Raw genomic sequence first — 27,040 nt, 5'->3', positions numbered from 1 at the left:
GATGTTGAGTGTTGCTAATTCATTTGTGTGTTAGGTCCGATTCTGAAAATGACGAGGTGAAGAAAACACTGCCTCTATTTTCCTTACGAGGCTTCACATTTAGCCTGGTGATTCAGCATCACTCATCTCTGCTCATCTGAACAGAGCTTCATGTCAGTCTCACAAGGTATAGGGAATGATGAAGGCCAGAATTCTGCATGAAAATGTATTGTCCAATACAACTGTTGCACCAGATTAATCCAGGATACTAATAGATATTGTAATTGTGAAAATATATTGACTAGGAATCTCTATATATGTGCTTTGTCAGAGGTGTGTGTCTGATGTGGAGACATACATCTGAGATGTACACGTGTATGATACAATGTTGTGAGTGTTTTGTGGGTTGAATGTATTGGTCTTAACCGTGTGCCATTTGCTTGTTCTAATGAGCATGTGCAAGTTAGTGTTGATTAGCTATCATCGTTTTAATTATTAACTAGGCTCTAGTACTCCAAAAGGGTATTTATTTTCACATGAGCAGCATATAAATCAATCTAGAATATGATCTGTTCAAAGGTGGAGCCACCTGGTTTAATCTATAATTGGTGATATCATCCTTTGATTTGTTAAAAGAAGAAATGTTACATAAGTTGCTCTTTGAAATTTTGACCTACAGAGTAGTCCGTGTAAGTTGGATGTAGGGTGCTGGTTTTGATGTGTTGCAGTTCTTTTTCTAATAAGCCTATAGATAGGAAATGGATTTCTGAGTTCAATTTAAGAAGCATGCAATGTTTTGCCATTGAAATTAGGGTGTCTGTGCATCTGTCTAAATAGTAATGAAATACTAAGAGTAATCTGAGATTATTTTTCCATCCTACAAGATAATAAGGAGACTGATAAAATACTTGGCATCTTTATGTCTGTTTTGAAAACTGGAAATACAAACATGAATCAGAAAGCTTAGTAAGATTTTATTCTCTAAAACATTGGGTAGTTCACTGCTTTGTAGAAGGAAGTGTGTGGGGAGGAAGGTAAATTTTTTTATAAGCTTTCCTGCAGGCTAAACTTCCAGATAGTATTAGCAATTAACCTACTTTTATGACTACTTTTTTCTCATGTGTGTTGTGGCTTAACCCTAGCTGGCAACTGAGCACCACACAGCTGCTCACTCTCTCCCTCCCAGTAGGATGGGGGGGAGAATCGGAAGGGTGAAAGTGAGAACTCCTGGGTTGAGACAAAGACAGTTTAACAAGTAAAGCAAAAGCTGCATGTGCAAGCAAAGCAAAACAAGGAATTCACTTGCTGCTTCCTGTTGGCAGGCAGGTGTTCAGCCATCTCCAGGAAAGCAGGGCTCCATCATGCGTAATGGTTACTTGGGAAGACAAACGCCATCACTCTGAATGTCCCCCCCCTTCCTTCTTCCCCCAGCTTTACATGCTGAGCATGACATCATATGGTGTAGAGCAGCCCTTTGGTCAGCTGTGCCAGCTGTGAGCTGTGTCCCCTCCCAGCTTCTTGTGCACCCCCAGCCTGCTCGCTGGTGGGGTGAGAAGCAGAAAAGGCCTTGACTCTGTGTAAGCACTGCTCAGCACTAATGAAAACATCCCTACATTAGCAACACTGTTTTCAGCACAAATCCAAAACACAGCCCCATGCTAGCTACTGTGAAGAAAATTAACTCTACCACAGCCAAAACCAGCACAACGTGAGAACTTGATTTATTTAGAGAGTTCTTTCTTGCAAATATTTACTAATGAACATAATACCTATTGTAGATGTTTTGGGAGTATTAAAGGTAGGTGGCTTTAAGGCATGTGTATCCTTGAAAAAACTTCTGTTGTTTTTTTTTTTAACCTGGAAGACCTGTCTGTGCCTTGACCAAGAGTCCCTTGGCAGCTCTGTTTAATCTTGTTTGAGTAACTTCACTTTAGGATCTTTATGTCCATTCAGCTTTGTATAAAAGGAAGCACTTTGCCTCCAGGGCAAACGCTGTGGTATGTACTTTCCTGCCACTGCTCCATACATTTTAGGATTTTTCTTGCTGCTTGTGTGCTACTGGAAGGCTCGGATATGAAGCCAGGCTGCATGAGTCCCCGCAGTACTTTTTTCTTTCATCATTCCTTTTGATTTTGTGAGCCAGCACCTCTTTCAAAGCATTGCCAAGCAGCAGTGAAAAGTGTTGCTGAGCAATGTGAGCCTAATTATTAATGGCATTGTTTTCTGTTCAAGTAATGAAATTAGGGAGCTTCATGTTTCTTCCACGATGTTCTTTTTCAATGGCTAGAGGCAGGAATAACAGAATGGAGTTGTCACTTTTGCATTAATTCAAGTCAGTGTAGCAGGTACGAGTGGATGGTTAGCCCTGTCCAGGGGACAGGATGGCACAGCGTGATGTATGTGGGATTGCTGGCAATGGCTGCAGAGCACTGCTTGCCTGGCAGCTTGTGCGGAGCTGGCTTGGTGCTGTGGTAGTTGTATGTTCATGTGAAAGCTTCCCCCAGCATGAGGTGTAGCCTCCTGCTGTGGTCAGTACCAGACTAAGAAGGTCATAGTAGATCTGGTCTTGGGGCTCTTGTCAGGGAGGAATGTCCTGCTATGAAGAAAATGCTGTAGCCCAGTGTGTGAAGCTTGTCAATAATCGTGCTCTTATTGATTGATTAATGGAGCTGGAAACTCCTGATGCATCTTATGATTGTTGGCATTATTGCTGAGATACATCTGTAGCCTATCTGCTCCAGTGCAGAGCCATATTCTTTCATGGAGATTTTGGGGGAATTGCTATATAACTTTAATATTTTTTTTTTCTGTAGGAGGAGAGGCATGTAAAAAATAAGAGAAAGGGTAAATGAACCCCTAAAGCCTGGTATTTTGAACTTGATATGGCCCCAAATTCTGAGCTGTTTTAAATGTCTGTTTCCTATTAGACTTGTGCAATGTGTCAGTAATGCTTTTGAAATATGACTGCATATTTATCTCCAATATGTGTTTTCTAGTTACACCTGCCCTGGTACTTGACAGAAACAAGCATCTACAATCATTAATGCCATAGGGTCAATGTAACTGCAAAAAGGGTAAATTGGTGGTGTTGTGCTCATAATAAAATTGCCTGCGAAGGTACAGTTCTTGACTATGAGTTTTGGTAATGGTTTATGGACAGAAAAATGCCAAGTGTGGTTTCTAATACCTGGACCCAAATCTTTTGTTGCTTACTTATGGAAATGTTCTGTTTGATAACTTCTGTCAAAAAATATCAGTCAGTTTTGAGAATAGAAAAACTGAAATATCTATGAATATTCAAAATTCTAATTGTCCTTGAAACAAAGCTCTGTGAAACTTATGAAATGCAGTTTTGCAATGGATTTAAGGAAGGTAAATATTTGAAGGTCTATAAGTACATTTTTAAAGCATAGGAAAACTTAGAATGTTTTAAGGCTTGCAAGATGATAAATTGAAAATATCAATTTCTGTAAAGTCAGTTAATTTAATCTGGGACTTCAAATAACTTGACTATTTAAGTGCACAGGTTTAAAATTGTATGGGTACTTTAACTTGATATTTTTTTATCCCCTAACACATTTCAGTTTTAAAACAAATTAACCTTGTCTCTGACTCCTTTGAATTAATTTGTTCTGGGGAAAAGATAGCATTTTTGCAATACTTTTTCCCTTAGGTGTGTTTTTAATATACACTTGATATAGCTTGTTCCCAATTTAAGGTAATGCTCATGTGTGAGTTGTTATTAAGCTTCAAGTTGAACACTAGAGAACAAATTATGTGATATTGTTAACGAATTTGAGAAATTTAGCACTGATCTTAAATTTCTTTTTTTATTTTATGTTTTTAAATTGGGTGAAGTGGTGTACTTCTGGCTGCTTTGTGCTGTAATGGAGCAAATGCAAAGCAGCTGGAATGTCTCAGGTATGAGAGAAAGTTTAAAGCCTGTGCCTATTGCCAAGGCAGCCCAGCTGTTGTGTGGCTGTGAATCTTGGCCTTAGTTTTCCATGTGTGGCCAGAACACACACACAGCTGGGATGAGTTGATGACCACTGAGAACTTAACCTACATATTTTAATAGGGACCTTCACATTGCTGGTATTGTGAGTCTTAGAATTGGCACATGCAGAGTAGCTAGTGTGTGCCAGGTAATGATTGGTGATGTCATGTCGACGTTTATTTAAGATACCAGTGCTATTGAGCTGTCTGCTAGTTAACAGTAATGACAACTTAGATGTATGTTATTAGAGATGGTGAAAATATTTTGGTGTTTTTTTTCCTGAAGCTGATGTATTATAACATTGTGTCTGAGAACTTGCAATCTTTCATCATTTTATTTAAAATCAAGTATATTGATTTTCAGGTCTCAAGAGAGTGGTAGTGTGTGTCTCTAGATCTCTTTCCATCATGCACAGCCAAAGGATTTTGAATTTTACCAGTGCACAGACAGCTGTGATCTTCATAATTGGTTTGTGTGGGTGTCAGCATTCAGCTCTCCAATGAAATTTGTCAGAAAAGAAATGAGAAACTGAATGAGATGGGAATTAAAGCAGAAAGTTGGCTGTATAGATGATTTAGCAGTAATCTAATGTGTAGCTAATTGGCTAGTATCCAAATTGTGCTTCTGATTGTTTGTTTTCCTCTGGGGAAGAATGATATTGAATACTAGATGACTGCTTCCCTGAAGGAAAATACCATAAGCTTCATGTCTAGGTGTTTTGTTCTAACATCAATTTTTATCTTGTATGGCACAACTGTTTCTTATATCATGCATGTGGATCATATTAAAACTAAAAATGTTGGCTTGTAGCAGCAAAATGCTGGCCATTTGTAGGCCAGCAGGAGTTTTGCAATTTACATTATTAGTGCCAGAATTTCACCCTAGGTTGTTATATATTGGATGAATTTTTTAATGTTTAATTTTTGGTTGTCATCCATAGTATACTCATTAGTCAGCAGAATGAAGAAGGGAGATTTTGCCCGGATTGTTTAGATGTTCACGGACTGGTACTGCTGGAGTTAGATTGAAAACCTTGTCTCCAAGGAAAGCCTGCTGGAAGGTTTTAAAATTACATTAAATATCTAAAGTACTTCAGTGAAATCACAAGTTAGTTAATATCAGGGAGGGAAAGCAAAACACTGGAAAGGAAGGAGATGTAACAATTGCATTTTATAATTTTTTTTCTCTTCCAAATTGTAATAATTTTACTTTCCCTCCTTTGGGATTAGATTTTACTCAAGTCAACTGTCAGTCAGATGGAAAAGTTCACCAAAGTCAGTGGAACTTCTGGAGTGAACTCTCACCAGTTTATATAAAGGTGTTGGCCTCTGCTTTTTACCAAATTTTTTCTAATGATTATTGGTCAAATACCATTTTATTCAGCAGAAAACACTTAGACTATTAATATGAGTCATCTTTCTTTCTTTATAATGTGTTCTAAGATTGTTACTTGCATGAGTAGTAACTCTGACAACAGCCAGCATGATTTTTCATCTCACACCTCTGCAAGATGCTGCATTTTGTGCCATACCCCAGGGTTAAGCTGTGAGCAAACACACTGTCAGAATTTCTCCTTTGGAAATCAGGTAGCCAAGGCACCTTAAGGAGTCCTTTGTCCTGTGGGTTTAAAAATTGAAATATGTCTTAAGCATTATGCCAAGTGGAGTTCCACTCTTCTATGCCTTGGCTGCAGCAGGAGGGATCTCGTAGGGGTTGTTTTGGGGGACACAGGCTGACAGTACATGGGATGTTTGTGGAGCTGTCAGGATAAGCTGCAGAGATAACCATTGTTTGTATCTGTTCTGGAGGAACAAGTGAAGAGTTGGTGTTTGGGTTTTTTTTAAAGATAATATTTATTGTCCCTGTGGTGAATGCTCATTGCATAGATCAGTATGTTCTGATTTTTAGCTCAATGTAAGTCAGTATTTGTTTTTCATAGCAGTCAATACCCACAGTCCAAAGATTTTTGAAAGTGGAACTGCAGATGCTTACTTATGCCTTCATATTGGAACGACGGTACTGTTTTGTGTGTGTGTCTGTGCGCCTAAAGTTATAATTATATGTGCTTGTGTCCTATAGCTGTTGCAAAAATAAGTATTGTATATCCCATCAACTGATGCTTGCTTTAGTTCTTTGAATAATGGCTGTTCGGAAGTAATTAGTATTACCAGGTTTAAAAAGTATTTCAGGACTTGTTAAAGGTATGATTTTTTTATTTTTATTCTTTCTTTTAGGTGGCCTGGCTTTAGCTCAAGTACTATTTTTTTATGTGAAATACCTGGTTCTGTATGGTGTTCCTGCCCTCCTCCTTCAAATGGATGGACTCAAACCTCCAGCTCTGCCTTGCTGTGTGAGCCTGATGCACAGTTTCACTAAAATGTGGAGGTTAGTCATTGTTGCTTTTCAGTCAGTTTATCATTGATATATGGCAGTGTATAAGAACATGCATGTGTGTGTTCATGGTCACGTACATGTTTGCTTTCATGTCCTTGTGCTTTTTCTCTCATCCCCATGATTCATCTTTAGCACTTTCTAAATGAACTTCAACTTAGTTACTTTTTTACACCGCAGAGGGTAGGGGCAAGCATCCCTTTCAGCATTTTCATCCTCTTAATTATTAGAACTAGACTCAGCCTACTCAGCTTCACTAACATTGCAGTTATTTTTTCCAGATATCTACTAAATGGTTCATTTTTCAGTCTTAGTCTAAACCCCACATTTCAGCTAGATATTCTTCCAGAGAAGGAAAAGGAGTGCTTGATTAATCACCTTATGAGGAAAGCTGTAGTTATAACACTTTAACACGTAGAGTCATGCAGTAGAGAAAGTCTTCAACGCGTTAAAAATACTATGAAAAATGGTAATTGTTTGTAATGTAGGATGAATTTCTGGATCCCCTTTGCTTTTAAAGAGTTTCAGCACAAATTTCACAAAAAAGTATTAGTTTTGCATCTCACGGTAGCTTTAAATCAGTGTTCACTGAAGTATTTTCCCTGAAAACTGTCTCCCAGGTGGATTCTGCTTGCTGTTAGCCTGTGTGTTAACAGTGGATTCACTTGACTTCTCTCCCTTGTTTCCCTCTGCACTATCTCTAGTTCCTCCAGTCTCTGGGACTCTGTGCCCCAGACTTCTAGAAACATTACCTAAAATGATTTTGACTTGTCAGCTCTTTAGTGCAGAGACTTCTTGTGTTGTATTAGTGCAGAGCCTAGCATAATGGTGCTTACCCTGTTTGGTCTCTGACTGCTTTGTGATATGAATATAGCCTTTTCATTTTACTCATAAAAACAGTGGGCCTGCTATTGTCAGAGCTTTATTGGATGAGATTTTAATTTTGTTTTCAGCTTGAAGCTAGTTGTAACAAGAAGGCTTTATAGTTTATAATAGTTGGCAACTGTAGATATGTAGTATTCAAAGAAATGCAGCAGAAATAGAGTACAGAAAACAGATGAACTCCTAAAAAAATATTTTAGCTACTAGCAAATGCCTTGGTTTAAATTCTCTTTCAGAGTTTGAACTGAACTTATGACCTACAAAGTTAATATAGAAATCTGTGGTTTTTACCAGGCACTCTCCTGAGAGCAGCATCTCTTGGCCTGCTCACCCTTGCAAGCAGAGTTGCAAACAGAAGCGTTTTTTTCCTCCTCTCCCAGTTATTATTCCTGGGAATCTGTGTATTGCTCTGGACGTGCCAAATGAAGCTGAACTTCAGCACAAATACTAATGGCACTGCGGTGTCAGGTAGTTGTTACAGACTATGAAAAGGTGCTCTGCGCCTGCAAAGATGTGTGGTGTATCACAGTAAAAATGTTGGGTATTCTTTAAAAAAATACTCATAACACTTATAGGAAAATCAAAACTAGTATCTAAGCAGAAAGTTTAATTTCTTTTACAGAAGGAAAAAAGTCAACTACTGATATTTACCATTTGTCCAAGTATTTCATTCATATATGTATTCAACATTCACTGTCAGAAATAATAAAATTATCTCATAGATGGGATTTGTCTGTTTGCTTTGAAGGTTGAAAAAATTAGTTCATGTACAGCTGACTTGATTTCTTGCTCTCAAAGCCATGTGGATAGTAGAGTTTCCTATGGCTGCTAGCAAATTATGGGTCACTCTCAGTTATCTAAGAAATCTCATGTAGCTTGCCCTCTGAATCCCTGAATTATGATGCCCTCATGCCTTTACAGTTAAACTCTTCAATCACTACTGCCCAGAGGCTTTGCAGTCTTTTTGTGTTTTGGTATGTTATATAGGAATGCCACTGTTAGAAGTGGGAATAGCCTTTGTTTCTGAACTGTATGACTGTCTGAACAGGACGGGAAGTATGGAAATGATGGGTTTAGCATACAAGCTAGCAAAAAATGATGAAAGTAAATAGCTTGTGTTGTGAAACCTTATGAACAGTAACACTGTGTTTCCTTAAAGTACTAAATTTTTTCGTAGTTTGTGAATATGTGGACTTTTAAGTGAATGTTCCTAACAACTTTATCAGAGTGGGTCAAATTTAAACGTTAATAACACGGTGCCTGGTTTTAAGCTGGTAGAGTGCGGAGATTTGTACCAGACTCTTGTTTTCATAAAATGGTAGCCTGGTAAAGCTTATTAAAGCTCCCAGGCCCAGGTTGAGAAACAGAGTGGGGTGGGATGAGCCAGACGACATGGAGTGCACCGCTGTTACCTGCTGTCTGGCACTGAGGAGGCTGCTCGGAAAAAATGTCCTTGTGTATGCTTGGCTTGCTCTTACCCTTCTTGCTGATGTCTGCTTTAGGGTACTCTCAGAAACAGGGTATTATGCTAGCCAGGCTTTTGGAAGACCCAGTGTTGCTATTTTTATGCCTGAGGTGTCCTTTGAGTGTAACAGAGCTTTTGATCTGATACATCCAGACCAGTGTCACTTACAATCAGTACCTGCTGACATAATTCACTATGTGATACAGCAGGTGGAAAAGCTTTCAATCAGGAAGGTAAGAAAGGTAGCACAGTATGTTTGAAATTTCTCTAGAGCTGAAAAGCAAAGCAGGTATTAGGAAAACAAATTAGGTACTCTGCCTCCCTATTTATGGTACTAAACAATAAACCAAATTGCGTCCATTCAAACTTAAAATTAAAAGGCTTTAATTAAAAAGGACTTATCAACTTTATGGTAGATTGCCTAATTTGCATTTTATTTAATCAAGAAAATCTCTTGGGTCAAAAAATTAGCAATCTTGTTTACTGTCTCAAGACAAATACAGGTGTTGAATGTGTTACTGTGGTTTCATTTTACTGTGATATCATTATCTTGCTAAATATGCAGCTGCATAGCTAATAAATGCATGATAAATTACTATTCAAATGCTTGATTATAGCTGTGAAAAGGAGTTTCTGAGCTCCTGATTTCCAGATAGGGCAGCAGTTCAGTGACACACCAACTTAGAGATTTTTGTCTGCTTTATCTTAAGTCATGAGGAATTAAAACTTGGGTTTTGTTACCAAGGTTAAAAGCAAGGTAACGAATCGTGTGAGTGCAACCAGTGTTGTTGGAAACTTGTAAGTGCTTTTAAAGAATTGGTCAAAGCTGATGTGTGCCATACAACTTCTCAGGCGGGGGGCGTGAATTGTGTAGTGCAACTGGAAAAAGTTGTGCTACTGCTGAATCTTGCGGATTAGTTCAATATGGAAAAATGCTCCTCCACTCGGATAAAACTGTGGAAACTACAGAAACAATAAATAGCATGTAACTAAATCCTAAATAAATTTTGACATGTTGGTAATTGATTTTGGCAATGTATTCTGCGAAGAAACTTGTCAGTTTGTAAATTAGGACAATGTTTAGCACAGATGCTGTTCATGGAAAAAATCATTTTTCCATTTTTATGTTTCCATACTCTGCTACTGAGTATGGTGCGTGCTCTTCTGCAAAGATGTTGGACACATTGATTGGATGTGCTTTGACGTGCCATGGGAACAGCATGGCATAAGAAACCAGTTATCTCTGGTCATAGACTGATATGAAACATGCAGAAGCACAACTCTTCTGTGCCTTTCCACCTTAAAATTTGCACATTCCCAAGTATCTTATCCCAAAATAATAATAATTTGGAGACAAGTGTGTTGGGGCCAAATTGTGCTAAAACTTCATGCATGTTTAATATAAGTTAGCTTCAGCAAGGGTAGAGGTTCCTCAGGAAGGCAGTAAGAAGTTGTATTTGAAAGGCAGATTTCACAGGAAAAAGAATTTTATCCAGAATAAAGAAAATGGAGTTGAAGTGCTGCCAGATTAAAATAATGCAATAGTGGAGAAAGATCTGGCCACTTTCAACTACCATGCTGTAAGTTCTAGAGTCCACTGTGTATTTAACACCCCAATTCTTGACCAGACAGGTTTCTGACACAAGTCCCACCATTTTCTTGCATGCTAATGGATGGACTAGGAGGGCTGTATTTTGTGTGTACAGACACACATACACACTTCTATATGAACACATCCAAAAATAGCGTCTGGGTTATGATTTGAGAGAAATTGTCTGCAATTCAGTCTGGTTTACCTGCCTTATTATCTCAAAAGCATTGCTTGCCTTATGAGAAATGAGGTCTACATGCAAGGTCTCAGCAAATTGCTCCAAATTATGGATTAGAATTTTGCTGTGGGCCAATTGCATTCTCTGCTCTAACTATGCTGTAGAAAATGGATCTATAAATGAAAATATAATCTCATCTGCAGCTGTTTCTTCCTCGTCCTGATACTTTTTGTCTACCTCCACCGTTGTTCTTGAAGCCTTTCCCCCTTTGGAAACAGTTCCTTGTGTATGTCTATCAGAAAGGAAGTTTTCCCTTCCTTTCAGAGTCTTTTCTGGGAAAAGACAAGTCTGATACTGATGTTATGTGTGAGTGTGAGCACAAGAGATCACTGTGACCACATGCAGTAATTTTGGAATGATGAAAGCAGGCAAAAATGTACCATCTCTTATTTCTGGCTTAAACACTTGATAGTATTTACATCCAATTGCCTATTCTTAGTTTGTGGTGAGGACTGGAATAGATTTTTAAACAAGGAAAATGGATTTTCTGACCTGTAGGGGGAAAAAAGTAATTAAAATCCATTTTCACCTGTGCTTCTCATAGTCTCAGCCCAGTTTATCATGTATTTCCCTTCTTCGGGCTTCTGATATTTATATTGGAATAAATTATTTTGGGAGTTAACTTCTATCAAGACGAGTAAGCTGCTGAGAGGCTTTATGTTATAAGATATCATTAAGGAAATTTAAATAAGATCTGAAATGGTGTTTCTGTCTGCTTGATTTGGGAAGCTTGCCTCCTTAAATTCCCAAATAGCCAATGTCTGGCACAAATTAAGACAAACACGATTGTCCAACTGTAACTGTGCTACAGCCATGGGTAGTCAGGAGGACGTCCCTGCCTCTGGGCTCAGAAAAAGGTGCCTTTACAAGTTTAGGGGCTTGTACTCTAACAAACTCCTGTGCAAAGCTCTTTGCTTTCTGTTTGAGTATTGTAGTGCTCATTTGCTGTGGTGTTTCTGGATAAGTTGATGGATGGTTTGAAATTTGAGATAGCAGATTTTCTCCCTAAATTTCTCCTTCCCATGAGTTTAGTGCTCTGATTATATGCTAGTAATAACAGCAAATTGCTGTTGTGCAACCTGTCATTTGGAGGTAAGTATGGGGAAAAAGGAAGGATGCTAAATGATGGGTCGTAAACTGCTTCCCATGGCAGGTGTCCTCAGGAGTCAGTTATGTTACAAATCCTTGAAAAATTTGCATGAGGGAAGGAGAGGCAGGCAGTGAAAAGGAACTTCACATCCACATCTCCATGGGAGTGTGAAGAAGGGATTTGGTGCGGATCACCCAGAGCCTGGTAGAAATCTGAATGGCACATCTAGATCTGTGGCTCAGACCTGCTGCCTGCCTTGCTGTGGGAGGGGTTGCAGTGGCAGCAAGAGCCGCTTCCCAAAGCTGCGGGAGGACCTTTGCTGGGGTTCTGTGCCTGGGGAGGGGATGCTGTCTGGGGATCAGAGCAGGGATGCTGGGCCAAGCCTACTTGTGCTATGAACAGAGAATCTCATTTTAAGTGCTATAAGTGGCCTAGCAGTCAGCTTCAAGAGGATCAGGTATTTTGAGGTGACTTGTTTTGTATCTATCCTATAGTTCTAGACAGCTATGTTTTTGAAAGCTCTCTTCTCTGTGCCTCTGATGGGACTTACCCAGCAGCTGGAACTGAGAGACAAGAAAGGGAAGGACAGGCTTATGTGTACTTCCCTTTCCTCTGGAGATTAGCAGCGTCACTTCTGTCACTTCCAGCCTGTGATATTTTCAAAGAAAAAGTTGTCCAGTGTGTTTTAGACAGTGTATCAGGCAGAAAAAGAGTCTTTAAAACCAGTGAGAAGCTAGATCATTAAATCTTAAATGTTAATGCTGCAGCATTTCTATTTAAAAATCAAAAGGCACCTCTTCCCCACTCTATATTTTTAGAGATGATGTCTTAAATATGAAAAAAATATTTAAAAGCATAGTTGGATTAAACAGAATTATACCCACAGTGTTGAAATGGCCTAGTGCTCATGAATAAGGGGAACTTGTATTGAAATACTAAAATAGAAGAAATCAATATTGCCAAAGCATGCAGAAGTCCAGATACATCAATGCCTATAAGCCGTGTTAAGCCTTCTTTTGCAAACTTTTAACACCTGAAGCCATAAGATCTGATTCGTGTTCTGTCTGGACAAGTACACTGAATCGGATCCCAAATCAATAGTAAAAATGACATTTGTAAGAACAGTTTTGTCATGACAAGCTTGTGTTTGCATGTATTTGTGGATGATGTGCTTTAAAAAGCTTAAAGGATATTAGTTTTCATTCTTGAAAAGCTTTTTATGTGGTCTCTGAAGATGCTAGGTGAGAGTCTCAGAAAGGAAAGGGCTCTTTTTTTTTTTTTTTCTTTCTGTTGGTACATAAAGACTAGGGTTGAAAGTAAGGCAGGTCTCGCTGTACGTCCTTGCTACCTACTACCCCTGTGGTACTTCTAAGCAGTGTGCTCCTGTGTGACATACACAGCTACTGTGCAGAGTAACAGCTGGAGTCAGGGTGGTCTTTTGAAGAGGAGAGCCCTCCTTAGAAAGTCTATGGAGTTATACATAACCTTTAAGTGTTACACCTGCTTGCCAATATCAGAATACTGAAGCCGCTTGCCCAAAAGTTGGGCATTTAATTGCAGAATTAGTGCATGTTTTTTAGTAGTGGAATAATTTGTTTCTAAGTTGAAAAATAACACTTTTCCTGATTTACTTGTTGTATTTTTCATTAACTGTTGTGATGCTTAAAGCCAAATGTTTATCTGTGACACATTATTTTTAGCTAACGTGTCACCTGAATATATGAAAGATGCTTTAGTTCTGGACTGGTTAGTCATTCTCTCACTGATAGAGACAAAAGATTTAACTGCTTTTGACATCAGCCAAATTAGTGCATGCTACAGTTCTTATCTACTGTACAGCTCAATTTGCTGGGTGTATTAAAACTTTAAAAGGCTCCTTAAATCTCTTCAGTAGAAGAAAAAAATCTATTATTTGTCTCTTTGGAGTGTAAAAAGAGGCAATAATGAAGCACTCTTATCCTTCTTGGGTCTAAATTGCATAATTACTGGAAACTTATTTGTGTAGTGACTGCTTTGTTACTGTAATTTGAAATTGCTGGGCTTTTTTAACAAACAAGCTAATCCCACCTACTGCTGATCACCCGTGAAGCCCATTCTTCACAGTATTTGACATGAGCTCTGCATAGATACAAACTATTACTGCTGCTCACATTTGGCAAACAGCACTCTGCCTGCTCACAACCACTGTAGAAAATGAGTAATGGCTATTAATAAACCTCATTGTTCTGTTTGCAGTAACGATAGGGCTCTCATAGTAATTGGACAATCATGCTGCATTGCAAGAGTCTTACTCGAGGAAACCTGAAGGAGAACTTACCCTATGGGAGTTTGCCACTAATGGGCATTAGGTTTCATCCACTCTCCATGAGCTACCACAGGCTTTTGAAGAATTGGGGAAAGTATAAAATTAAAGTAATATTTCTTCTGAAGGGTTCTAGGAGAGATTAACAGAATACAAATGAGATTTGCTCTTTTTAAGAAAGTGTCTACTGAACTGTATCACCAAGATCCAGTGTGATGGATACATGAGAAACGGAACTAATTTCTTGTCTTAAAGCCTCCTAAGTAGGCAGACCTGTATATGATCTTCTGTAACACTGGCAATGACTAATGCCTGCTTAAAAGTTCTGCTTATCTCTCTGGCCAGGAGATTGCGGGGGTGGGGGGAAGTTGCTGCATAGGATCATTAAAACTTTCCTTAGGCTTTCTGATATAATACAAGTTGCATGTTTAAATTGAAATGAAACAACAAAACTATATTAGATCATGGATCCAATTTGTAGGCTGGAGGCCACTAGCAGTTTCTAAAGTATTTTTGTGGTCCACAAAAGAACTCTCTCCTTCCGCTGTCTTATTGTAGATTATTTTTGCTATGCAGGTCTTCAGCCTGAGCTCCCAGCTAAATAACTTAAACTCCACAGATGAAGCTTTGGGACTTAGTGATATTTTCTGCTTGGAGAATGTATAAAATGTATACTAAAGTTGGACTCTATCCTGCATTACATAGGCTGTCCAGAGTCAGTCCAGGTATTTCTGCTTCCATTGAAATCAGTGAGTTTTGCTGCTGATTTTGACTGGGTCAGGATTTCATTCTGGATTTCCACCATTCTCATAGGTACGGGAAGCCCTAGGTTTTCCCTGTGATGCTATGCAGGAAATGCTTTGCAAGTAAAATGTTTAAGGTTTGCTCTGTTCAACCTTAAAGTACTCACATATTGTAAATGTGTAAAAAAAAAAAAAAAAAAAAGTACTATTCTTGTGAAGTAAGGTGAATGTTTACACGTCAGCCGTATTGGTGCTGAAGAGCTCTACAGCACTGAGCAGGAACTCTGGATGGAGGCATCTGGCACAGGCTGAAAGCAGTGGCAGCTTTGGTTAGTCTAATAATGGAGGACACCAAAAGGCAACTTGGTATTGTTGAATCATTCCAGGAAGAAACAGAACAGAAATTCAAAGTGTTTTATCTAAGCATGAAGTGTTAAAATTCCAGTATGTCCTTAAGCAAGTGTCAGAGAATATGATAAAGATATCTTCATGTATATAGAAGTCCTGCTTATTACTGTAACAAGAAATTGCTTGTCAAAGACATGATAGACATGATATAAAAGCATTTGACAGTCTTCATATTTTTTCTTTCAAATAACATAGATTTTTCTTTTCTACTCTTAGCTGCATTTTTTACATTGAGACGAAAGCAAGCTGCTACTAATAGTTTGCTGCATTGCAGATGGTTAAAACTTAAAATACAAAGCTCAAACAAAAGACACTCCATTGAAGCTTGAGATCTAGGCTTAAGCAGGTTCTTAAGATCTCGATGTTTAAAAGAACATTGAATTCACTTACACAGGAATTTTGTCATTGGGTTGAGCCAGGGTTGGCTTCATGGTAAGAACAGAGATGTGTTGGGTTTTTTTTTTTGCATAGGAAATGATAGGATTTGTTTATCTTGAAGGAATGCCAAAATAGCTCCATATATGTATTTGTTCCTGATTCCAATACCATATCAGTGGGAGACTAAAATCTGTATGTGGGTGGAATTTACCAAGTGTCTTGCACTAATTGAAGGGGGAAGTGAAAAAATGAGAGCTTCAAGAACATACTTGTACGTGGCAAAAGAGTCCTCAGAAAATGTTGCAATGTGACTTCTAGGGCTCAGTGTCCAAAAGTATATTCCATAGTTTGGGTACTAGATAAATCCAAACGGGTTGGATCTCATTTTTCATCATGCATCTTTCCATATTCATTTTAAAAACTAAACCACTAAACAGTCTGGTCTTTTTAGATGAATATTTTGGCTGTTCATGGCTTGGATAAGTGCACTCTGTGCTGGGTTAAAAACTGGCTGGATGGCTGAGCCCAGAGAGTGGTTGTTAACGGAGTCAAATCCAGTTGGCGGCCGGTCACGAGTGGTGTTCCCCAGGGCTCTGTACTGGGGCCAGTCCTGTTCAATATCTTCATTGATTATTTGGATTAGGGCATTGAGTGCACACTCAGTAAGTTTGCAGATGACACCAAGTTGGGTGGAAGTGTCGATCTGCTGGAGGGTAGGAAGGCTCTACAGAGGGACCTGGACAGGCTGGATCGTTGGGCCGGGGCCAACTGTATGAGATTCAACAAGGCAAAGTGCTGGGTCCTACACTTCGGTCACAACCATCCCATGCAATGCTACAGACTGGGGGAGGAGTGGCTGGAGAGCTGTCTGGTGGAAAAGGACCTGGCAGTGTTGGTTGACAGCTGCCTGAACATGAGCCAGCAGTGTGCTCAGGTGGCCGAGAAGGCCGATGGCATCCTGGCTTGTATCGGGAATAGTGTGGCCAGCAGGACCAGGGAGGTGATAGTGCCCCTGTATTCAGCACTAGTGAGGCTGCACCTCGAGTATTGTGTTCAGTTTTGGGCCCCTCACTACAGGAAGGACATTGAGGTGCTGGAGCGTGTCCAGAGAAGGGCAATGAAGCTGGTGAAGGGTCTAGAGCACAATTCTTATGAGGAGCAGCTGAGGGAGTTGGGGTTGTTTAGCCTGGAGAAGAGGAGGCTGAGGGGAGACCTTATTGCTCTCTACAACTACCTGAAAGGAGGTTGTAGCGGAGGTGGGGGTCGGTCTTTTCTCCCTAGTAACAAGTGATAGGATGAGAGGAAACGGCCTCAAGCTGTGCCAGGGGAAGTTTAGGTTGGATATTAGGAAAAACTTCATGGAAAGAGTAGTAAGGCACTGGAACAGGCTGCTCAGGGAAGTGGTTGAGTCTCCATCCCTGGAGGTATTTAAAAGATGGGTAGATGTGGTGCTTGAGCACATGGTTTAGTGGTGGACTGGGCAGTGATAGGTTAACGGTTGGACTTGATCTTAAGGGTCTTTTCCAACCTTAACGATTCCAGGATTCCATTTGCTTGCTATATTTATTTCTACTGTAAAATATCTTCTGTGACAATTTAGTTGCTGTTTTTTCTATTTTAAGTTGTGCATCTGCTTTCTAAATAGTGTATCCTAGCATGGTGGCAGTTACGTTATTTAGGAAGTGTGCTGATTGTCACTGAAGAGACAAGCTTTGCTATGAAGGTGTAGGTTTTACGTAAACTTGCAGAAGACAATGTCTGAATCCATGCAAGCTATAGACAGGCAAAAGTGTCTTTTAAAAATATGGATGGCTTTCCCAGATCTTTATTTAATAATGAAGATGATGATGATGAATCAATTGATAGCAGTCACTACTTGAAAAATACTTACTCTACTTGGTAGGCATACCCCCTCTAGGGGATTTGCTTTAGCAAAGTTTTATAGTTTATTGAGACATTAAATAATAGCACTTAGAAAACCTGCATATAGACTTTGCTATCTGCTTTCCCTGTTGTAATCTTATTCGTCAAACAAGACTCTAAAACATATTTCAGACTTATGTTGCACACTTGTAACTGTTTGTAATTTGGAAGCTTTCCTCTTCGAGGGATTGCCAGCTGGGGAGGTTGCCACAGGCAGCGTTGGAAGAAAGATGAGCAGAAATAGGAGGATCCAGAAAAGTAGTGTAGAACTGCGAAACGGTGGGGCATCTGTCAGGGGAATTCTCTTTTATGCGGTCTTTTGGGCATCCCTGCTGTAAGACGTTGCTTGAGAAAGAAGGAAAATGAAGCAACTTAAGGGCATTGTGTCAGTGAAAGCAGCTGTCATTCAATGACCTCTCCGTCTCCACTGCAAAATGTTCTGGTGTGGGAGAGACTTAGTCAGCAGCTCATCGGCAAAATGCCAGATTTACTTGCAAAGACTGCTAATGGAAGTGCTGGTCTTGCAGACACTGTTCTGTGGTTAAATAGGATGGGCTCCTCTAAGGATATGTGAATGAGCTAAGCGTTCAATGTCAAGTTTTAGCCACATTTGTAAAAGGAAGGGCTGAGAACCATTGTTGAAACATTGCAGCAACTACAACGCTTCTTCTAAGAGGTGGTGACTACCCGCAGGGTAGAGAGTACTGAAGCTATAATAAATAACGCACTTGTTGGATTTCATCACCATAAATGGCAACTAGTCTAATTGATTTGAAGATATTTAAGTGCAGTTATTGTATTGTTTACTCCAGTGAAATGTGGGGTAGCGCTGCTCCTTGAACTCCTTTCCTGCTTATAGAAATTACACCATTCCTTTCTACGTTCAAAAGCGTTCATGTTCCAGCAGCAACATGACTGCTTTTGAGGTGTCTGGGATATTTCTGTCTACAATGCAATACAGTCTCTGGGTACGTAGTATCATATTTAGCTGTCTCCGTCTATGTTACTGTTGAACTCTTTACAAATAGCAAACTATCTACCTACATCTACTCCTCTGAAGGTAGGGCCCAAAGTTAGAATCATGCCACTGACTGCTTTCCAGAGTGGTGATGTACCGTCTGCTTGCAGTGGGCCTCTTCTGAAGTGTGTGGTTACCCAAATGCTTTCCAGATCATGCTACATGTTGTGTGATTTGTTCTGCTTTATTTCCAGGAATAGTGTGCAGCACAGCACTCCTGGGGAGGAACTGACAGAAAACAAAGCTGTGCTGGTTTCTCTTCAGCACGTGGTTTAAAAATATGAATATACAAAATCAGGGTTTGGCAACTCAAATTATTGCAATTAGTTTCGTAAAAAATGGTTCTAGTAATGAGCTTAACTTCAAATTTAGTCATATGATCCTGACATGTGCTTGGCACTTATGCTTTTTTTCGTGCTGTGAATTATTGGGAATGAGGTCTCACAATCAAACCTTGTTGTGAGATGGGGGTCCTTTAGCTGTCATACTGGATTTGTGAATTGCAGTCCCTAATACAACTAATGAGTGGCGGTTTTCATCTAGGTAGGTGTGGGGTCAGGTCCTTGAATAACAGGCTGGCATAACTTCATTGAATTTGAAAGTTGTATACTAAAGGCTCACAAAACTCCTCTGTTGAGGAACCAGAGTTTAGACCGCAGTTAAAGGAAGGCACAGCTTTGTGGGAAGTGGGACCTTAAACAATCCATTGGATAACATGTGCTTATAAAGACTGCTGACCAGGGTGGGCATTTGGATGGTGATGCTCAGGAAACAAGTCTGTCACTGCATGTCAATCTGTAGCTCCACTGGGAGCCACCCTGCCTGCTGACCTGTGCTGAGCTGGGGCGTGTGGCCAGGAGGGCGTGAACCAGCTCCTAGGAGAAGATCCTGAACAATTTTTGATCCTGATTTATATCGGTATGCGCCAGCCTGCAACAGGCAGATACAGTTGAAGAACCATGCACTACAGCACTCCTAAGTGGCAAGCGGTGGGCACAGGATTTCAAAATAAGGTCCAACTATGAGGAAATTAGACAGATGGAAATCTCGGAGCGAGTCCAAAGTACCTGTGACGTGAGGGGGGAACAGATGACTGGCTTCTCTGATACCCTAACTGCAGCATGAACAGAAACTTGTCACAGTTTTGCTCATTTGGCTTTCAGAGAGATATATATCTCTCTCTGCATCTCTCTGTCTCTCTCTTTTTCTCTCTCTTCCTCTTTGTATCCTGGGGACAGAAAGAGGGGTTTTGTACTTTTTTTTTTCTGGGAATCAGGATTACAATTTCAGTGCATGTGCTATTGCTACTGACTCTGGTTCACACCAGCATGATTCTGCCTTTTCATCTCTCTCCTGTATAACAGGAATTTTTTTCTTCCCCTGTGACCCATCAGCTTTGTGCTGACTGCAAATTTGGAGGCAGCTTGTTGCATTATGCATTTAGCTTTCAAAGCAGAAACTGCATGTCTGAAATAATTTTGAAAATGTACCTTGAGGAGAGAGATGTATGCTTGCAGGCAGATATTTCAGAGATTATATTTTGGAAAAGGTCCTTGTTGATTTAGTATATGTATATTATTGGTCGCTGATTTCTAGTTGATGTACTGGGAAAAGATGAATTTGATTAGGAAGGATTGTATGTATAATCTTTTGCTGAAATGTGTCAAAAACTAGAACTTCCGGGCTTAACAAAAGCATTGAAGTTGCGTACAGAACTGTGATTCAAAACTGCCCTTCAGAGGAATGGAATTAAAGACATTTTTGTAAAGAAAATAGCTATCAAATTGTCTGCAATGAGTAACATGATTATGAAACAGAGGTTAAATATATCTCCCCTTTATTGTTCCACTGACTCGTTGAGATTTTGCCCTGTTCAAAGACTACCATAACTATTTTGATAAACTAGATTTTACCCATTAGTTCTCAAAAAATTAAAATACTATATTGCTACTGACATTTGAGCAGTATAGAGAATTTAACTGGCAAATCATTTTTTTTCTTGTATTGCTATGGATATCGTTTCTGTTGTTATTTTAGATTTTAATTAAAACCTTTATTTCAGAAAACTTGTGCTAGTTACAGGATTTCAAAAAGCATTTGTGAAACTTTTATGTAACTGAGGCACCCTAAATTGCAAGGGCTACCAGAAAATCCTGTCTTTTGTAGAGAAGCTCAGGATTGAACAAGCTGTATGAAGTTGATTATAAATTATGTTGCAATATCAAGTAAATATGGGTGTACTTTATAGGCAGTAGATAATCATGTCAATGTGCATATGGCAGGTGTAATTCTGAGTTAACTGCGGGGGGCACTGTGTCATGCCTGATAGGTAGATTCCTGTGATGTTGAAGGGATCACTATGAAATTTTTAACACAAATGCAGTGTGATTACTTGTTCTCTTTTTTCATTTAATGAAGTTGCTTATTTCACTCCCAAGTTGCAGTCTGAACACTGCTACACAAACCCTCTTTACCCCTTAACATTTCCATCTGAGAATGGAAGTACTAGTTACATCTACCAGATCTGTTACCATTGCTACTTCACTGTATTTTCGCTTTACTTGTAGACTTAAATGCAGTATGTATTTAAATATGAACAAGCAGAACAGTTGAAAGTGTGGTAGTGTTTTGTCAAAACCAGTCTCCTGTAATCCTAGCTTTTCAGTATTTTTGCCTTGCACAAATGTCTGTGTTCATTATCCTAGGTGCTTAAAAGTGTATGTAACCAATATCCATAGCCTTAAGTAATGCAACTATTTCTCCCATTTACAGTTTGAAATTGTTTGGCCTTATTGTTCTTGCTTTTGGAACTAATCAATAATACTGTCCTGAGGTGTCTTTAAGATCTAGGTGCACACTCTGATGCTACTGCCTATTCTCATAATTCTTTGGTCGTAGTGTAGTTACATCTTTAAATGATTACACTGTTGAGAACTCGGGATCTTAGGTAGTCAGTTGAAATGCACCAGTACAGCATCAAACTGAGGAATAATGGGGCCTCTCTGTCTACGCTGAGTGATATGCCTAGGGAGGCTCTGATTTATTCTAATAAATTAGTTCTATGTTCATTTTTAATACTTACTGAATATTTTGTGGAAATATTTTAATAGCTAAAGCCCACATGAAATAAAGTTATAAGTATTTTTTTAATAGCAACTACATTATGTTTTGGAAAGAGTGAAAAATGAGAGAAAAGATGGCATGCAAGTCTACAGCAAACTGTCTCGTTTTCCCTCCCTGTCTGAACCCACTCTGCCTCAGCTTTGTCTACCCCAACCTCCTTCAGCTCTGATCATCTCAAGTTAGCAGGACCATTCCGTTTCCATGCTTGTTGTAGGCCAAGCCTTTGGCTTTTGGTTCAGTGTCAAAAGTGGCAATATTTTTACGGTCCACGACCTTGTCCACAAGAAGCTCAGTTCTCGTGTCCCTTCAGAGACGATAGCAGATTTGGTCATTGCCATCAGAGAACAGCTAGGAGAATGTGGAAATAAGAGCTTGGCTGAAGATGTGCAAGGTGGCTGTTTAGCATACAGCTGTTCCCTGGAACTGTGCAGCTCTCCTCTTCTCCCCATCCCAGCAGAAACATACTGAAGTGCTTGGTCCTAGGAAGAAAAGGTTTTCAGAGCTATAAATACAGACTGTGGGCAGCTCTGATACAGCAGACTGTCTGTACAACACAGAATATTTTAGAGAAGAGGGGGAGCCAAATTAGAGTATGTGTCCAGGCAGGATGAATGCAGAAAGATAACTGGATATACTGTATGAAGTGTAATTACACAGTAATGTAACAATAATACGAAATGGGGAATGATTTTAGGTAAGGAATGTGAAAATAAAGGTTTAATGATGACCATGTGCATGTTCCTGGCAGAACATTTTTTTCTGTTGTAAGACAGCTTTTAAATGAGAAATTTGCTCCCCTCCTTTCCACCTTGCTGAACCAGTGGACTTTCCCTCCCTGTTAACTCCTAGAATTTCTACAGCTCATTATCTGCTGTTATCAGGATGCCGTTAACTATCCGATGACTTCTTTTGCTGTTTCAGGTAGAAGGCAGCACGCTGCAAGCAATACCGTTAAAATAAAACCATGTTGTACTCAAATGACCAATTAGTTTTTTGGAACAGGATGCTCAAGAGCTTAGTATATGCCAAAATGTTTTCTGTGTACAGAATGTAAGCTCATTTCAGAGCAAGTCCAGCACTGGAAACAAGACATTTGCATTTTCAAATTGTGCCATTATGCACAGTTAATCTGGGATTATATTGATAGTCCCATAAAACTGGCACATATTTCACATATTAAGTAAATGTCTCAAATCAGCAGATACCTTCCTGTAGTGTCAAGGATTTGCTAGTCATTGTTCATGAGCTTGATTCTCCTGAGCTGACTGAGGGATGGAGGAAATGGAAAAGAAACACTGGCATTAACTGCCAATGTAGGTTGTTAGTGCTGAAGTTTTCAGGCATGGTTCTTGTAATTTAGTGTGATCTAACTTGTACATACTGTCAAAAGTCTTCAAAGTTATTTTCCTCATCAGATCTGAGCAGAACACACTTGCAAGGCTCACTTCTTGTTATATTGTGTGTATCTGAAGGAGACATAAGGGGGTTCTTTGATTATTCTGTATCATGAAGAGAATTCACAGCAATCCCTTGCAGAGAAGAAGAGGGGAAAGAAAGGATTCCACAGTAGTTTTGCATAGAGGATCTACCTGCATGTGACAAAAACATGCAGACTCACTCGTCCCAGTAGCAGAATATACATGATTTATGCTTTATGTGGGTTATACTACTCTGAATGTTACTGCTTTATTGAAGAAATACTGAAACAATGAATTTGTGAGCTTTTCAACAAGCATATAAAGCTTTCCATATGAGGATCATATTAAATTTCACATGTCATTACAGAAAGGAAATTGTATATTACACTTTTGCTTCTGTTTTATCAATTCCAGTAATTTTATATTTATCTTTGGTATTATTGGTTGTTTTAAAATATGGTGTTTGTACAATACCCAAGAGTAGTATTTTTTTAATAATTAAAATGGTGAATCTTTTTTCTTACAGAAGTTTTGATGTTGGGCTACATCGCTTTCTGGTCAGGTAAGCTAATACTTATTTTGAATTGTTATTCCATACTAAAGAGCGTTTCTGCTGTTATAAGTACTTGATATTTTCTATGGCAAGATCCTCTTTTGACTTCGATTTATATATTAGTTTGAGAAACTTTAACTGCTTGGCTTGGATATCTACCTAATGTCACTCTCTAAGGAACCTCTTCTGGTGTCCTTCAGGAAAACCTTGACGCAGGAAATTTAGTGGCAGTGTTCCACACATTCCTGAGGAAATCTTAATTTTTCTTGTACTGAAGAAAAGCTTTAAGTTTTTTTTTTCCCACTGGTAATTTGAGTGCCTTCATACCTTCTAGTAAGGCCTTGAATTTTATAGAAAATTGTGACTGTGGAGGGGAGTTTTATTTTCGCAATAGAAAACTTGATTAATTTGATGCACGGGATGGACTATGTTCTGAAGATGAATAAGGGAAGTGGAATAATCGTTGTGTGTCTTTTTGTTTGCTGACATTTGGAGGAATGCAGTGATTAAACCAGGGCACTTCAACAAGAAAAGGAAGGTTAATGCGTTTGAATGCTGCACTGAGAAACTGGTTTTGCTGTTTGGAGTTCTTTTGTGTGAGCAAAGTTACAGGTGTTCACTAAGTAAGAATGTGTTTGCATTCATTTTTAATAACATACCTATCACTATCTAGTGATCTTTACAAGGAAGTGCAATGCGTACCATGAAAGATGAAGTTTGCCATGGTGTTCAGGCCATTAGAGAATTCATTCTATCAGTTATTTCATCCCACTAAAATGTTGCAATATCCATCTGTGAAGAACTTTACCTTGGAAGAATGAATCTAGTGTGGGAGCTGGAGCATGCTGTTTGAGTCCCACCATAAGGATCAGGTGATGCGAGGCTTCCTTTGATTTGGCCTTGCTACCAAACTCATTATTTTATGCTGCTTTGTTATTTGTCCTGGATAAAGATTCTGTTAAGCCTGCACAGTCATGAGTCCTTGTGGCCTTAATGCAGAGGTTTTTGGCAGTGATTCACAGACTCCGGAGCTCTAACAGGTTGATCACTCCTGATGGCTTTTTACTCCTCTGGTCACTCACTTTGAAACAAGTGTTTTCTAATGTTTTCAGAACGTTGCTAGTTGCTCTTGACTGTAGCTAGTAAAAGAAGCCTACAGCTCCAGACAGAATGATAAATGCCTAGAAGCATTTCTCTGCCTTAGGCTCAGCATCACTTGTGTTCTTTTCACTTTGTCATCTGAATTATCTAAGATACCCCTTTCAGATTCAGCTTCTCTAGATTATCAGTACTGTGCCTGAATCCAGAAAGAAATGGTAATCCCCTGTCCAAGGTCTGGGTGCCAATTGGACAATACTACAGAAGGTATATCTTAAAGGGAAGAATACTGGGTAGTATCATATTGAACACGATGCTTTTGTGGTTTAAACTAAATACAAAAACCGGGAAAGATATGAGATCACACAATGCCTATGTCACAGGGAAAATCAAGTTTGTTTTAAGGTTGCACGGGCAAACCCTCATCCTGACATCTCAAACCTTTGAGCATAGGCTTTGTAACACTAGGGTTACTTATGTATTTCTCTGCATGTAACATGACAGCTTTTAACAGACAGCTCTCTTCACTAAAGCCATAGTGTCAATATTGCTGAAAATATATGTATTTCAGTGTGTAGATATAGTTTTTTGGACTACTGAATGTATTTAAGTTCTGGTATCAGTTCTACACAATTAGTCGCATCTATATTTTGAGCAGCAGATTGATTTTTTGTTTTAATAATCATAAGAAATGGAAATCATCATATTAAAAAATTATTTACAAATATGCTACTGTTGTAAAGGGAATACAGTGCACAAGAAGGTCTCCTGGGAATGTGGACAACTACTTAACCAAGAATAGAGTCATGGTAAACATTGACGTACTAAGTTTGAGCCCCTGGTAATGCTTCTGCCACAATATATGATTTCAATTGCTATACGGAGAATGTAATAAGATATTATTCTCTTATACTGCATTGTTTTACATCCTGTGGAGATGCAGTATTGGAGTTCTATGCTCGTGTAATCCCTGGACTGCAAATATCCATTGAATTTGAATGAGTTGAAAGTCATATTTGACTAATGTGTCACTTTTTCAAAGCCAACTGTAGGTTCTATGCAATGTGGTGTTCTAACCTTAGACAGCTTTAATACTTCATTCTCAGTCTGTCACCCACCCCTGTTAACTTGGGGAGCCATCAGATACTTTCTCTGTAACTGTACTGCTAAGGAGGAAATATTGTTCCCTTCTGTTGTGGCAGTATGAGTTTTGCTTGGGTTTCCTTAACTAAAAATTTCCTTTGTTTAGTAGATGAATTTTGGACTAGGAGACAGAGGACTTGGTGTTACATCTCTGCTGTTGCTCTGCCATGTGACCTTTAGAAAGCTATTGCCTTTGGTTTTGCCTGTTTAGACAGTCTCTGCTCCCAAGAACTTGCAGATCTTCTCCTTCTGTGTTCATATAGTACCTGTCATAAATGGTCCTCTTCACAGTTTGGGTTTTTATGTGTGAAATGCAAACAGTGGGGGAAAAAAAACCCAAACAAACCCAAATAAAACCCAAGCAAACCAGAGTTGCAGGAAGTGTTGAAAATCTATGAATGGAGATGGGAAATGTTCAGGAGATACTATATTGTTTTAAATAGAAAGATGCCAACCTGCTGTGGAACATTGAACCCAATATGACACTTTCAAATATAAAATGCGGTGCCAACAAAACTAAAATGGTCTCTGCTAAAAGGACAATCTGTGCCTAATTACTTATTAAAGTGCTGATTGAAGGGACTAGGACTGTACATAGCCTGACATAACACAGTTGTGCTTCACTTGGGCAAGCCATTGACACAAATATGACGGAATTACAGCTACACAGCTGCTTCTGTGTAAAATAAATATAAAATTTCTGCCCATTCATCTAGCTGTGGCTTGAACTATGCTTCTGATATGGTTTTTAAGGTAGCTCAGAAAGGTTTAAAAATCCCATCTTTTAAAATGTATTTGTTATTGAAAAGTGTATATTATACTGAAATGGCTAATTATGTGGTGTTTACTGGCTTGGGCCAAACTGGATTGTAGGACTAGATTTCTAATCACTTGCGTGCTGACATATGGTGGCATCATGGAACTACTATTTGTGAAATTAAAGTGCAATTGAGCATGTTGGGGTCTGGGCCTTGAATATTTGTTAGCTACACCACAGCGTTTGAAGCAGGGATCCTGGAAATTCATGGGGGAAAGATCAGTAATTTCATGGTGAAAACTGGGTTTTGATACTACGCATTAAAAATGTACTACCATACTTGGAAGCTCATTTGCCCAATGTTTTCACACAATGATATAAAAGAAAGTATTCTTTTAGGATCAGCAAAATTATTAATGTTGTTTAAATCACACAAGTACTTTACAAACATAGTGATATTTTTCCATTGTGACTACAAGGAAAAGCAACCCTGTTTCTCCTAAATCTAAGCATTCTCAGAATCGGGCAGTGGGTATATTTTCA

At 39.1% G+C, this 27,040-nt stretch overlaps 1 protein-coding gene across 1 annotated transcript in view; it reads left to right on the top strand.

The window, feature by feature from the left end:
* Positions 1 to 27,040, top strand: part of HHAT (hedgehog acyltransferase) — a 161,616-nt gene that overhangs the window by 15,139 nt on the left and 119,437 nt on the right. The window contains exons 8-9 of the mRNA XM_087775192.1: positions 6,211 to 6,361; positions 23,473 to 23,508. Of these exons, the coding sequence (XP_087631318.1) occupies positions 6,211 to 6,361; positions 23,473 to 23,508 (187 nt within the window). The remainder of the gene's footprint in view (positions 1 to 6,210; positions 6,362 to 23,472; positions 23,509 to 27,040) is intronic.

Source organism: Nipponia nippon, unplaced genomic scaffold (genome assembly GCF_047370975.1).
Source record: "Nipponia nippon isolate SJK-2023a ecotype South Korea unplaced genomic scaffold, ASM4737097v1 scaffold_4, whole genome shotgun sequence".
NCBI classification, from domain to species: domain Eukaryota; kingdom Metazoa; phylum Chordata; class Aves; order Pelecaniformes; family Threskiornithidae; genus Nipponia; species Nipponia nippon.
Note: the sequence above shows the minus strand (reverse complement) of the source record. Positions and strands in the feature narration are given on the sequence as shown.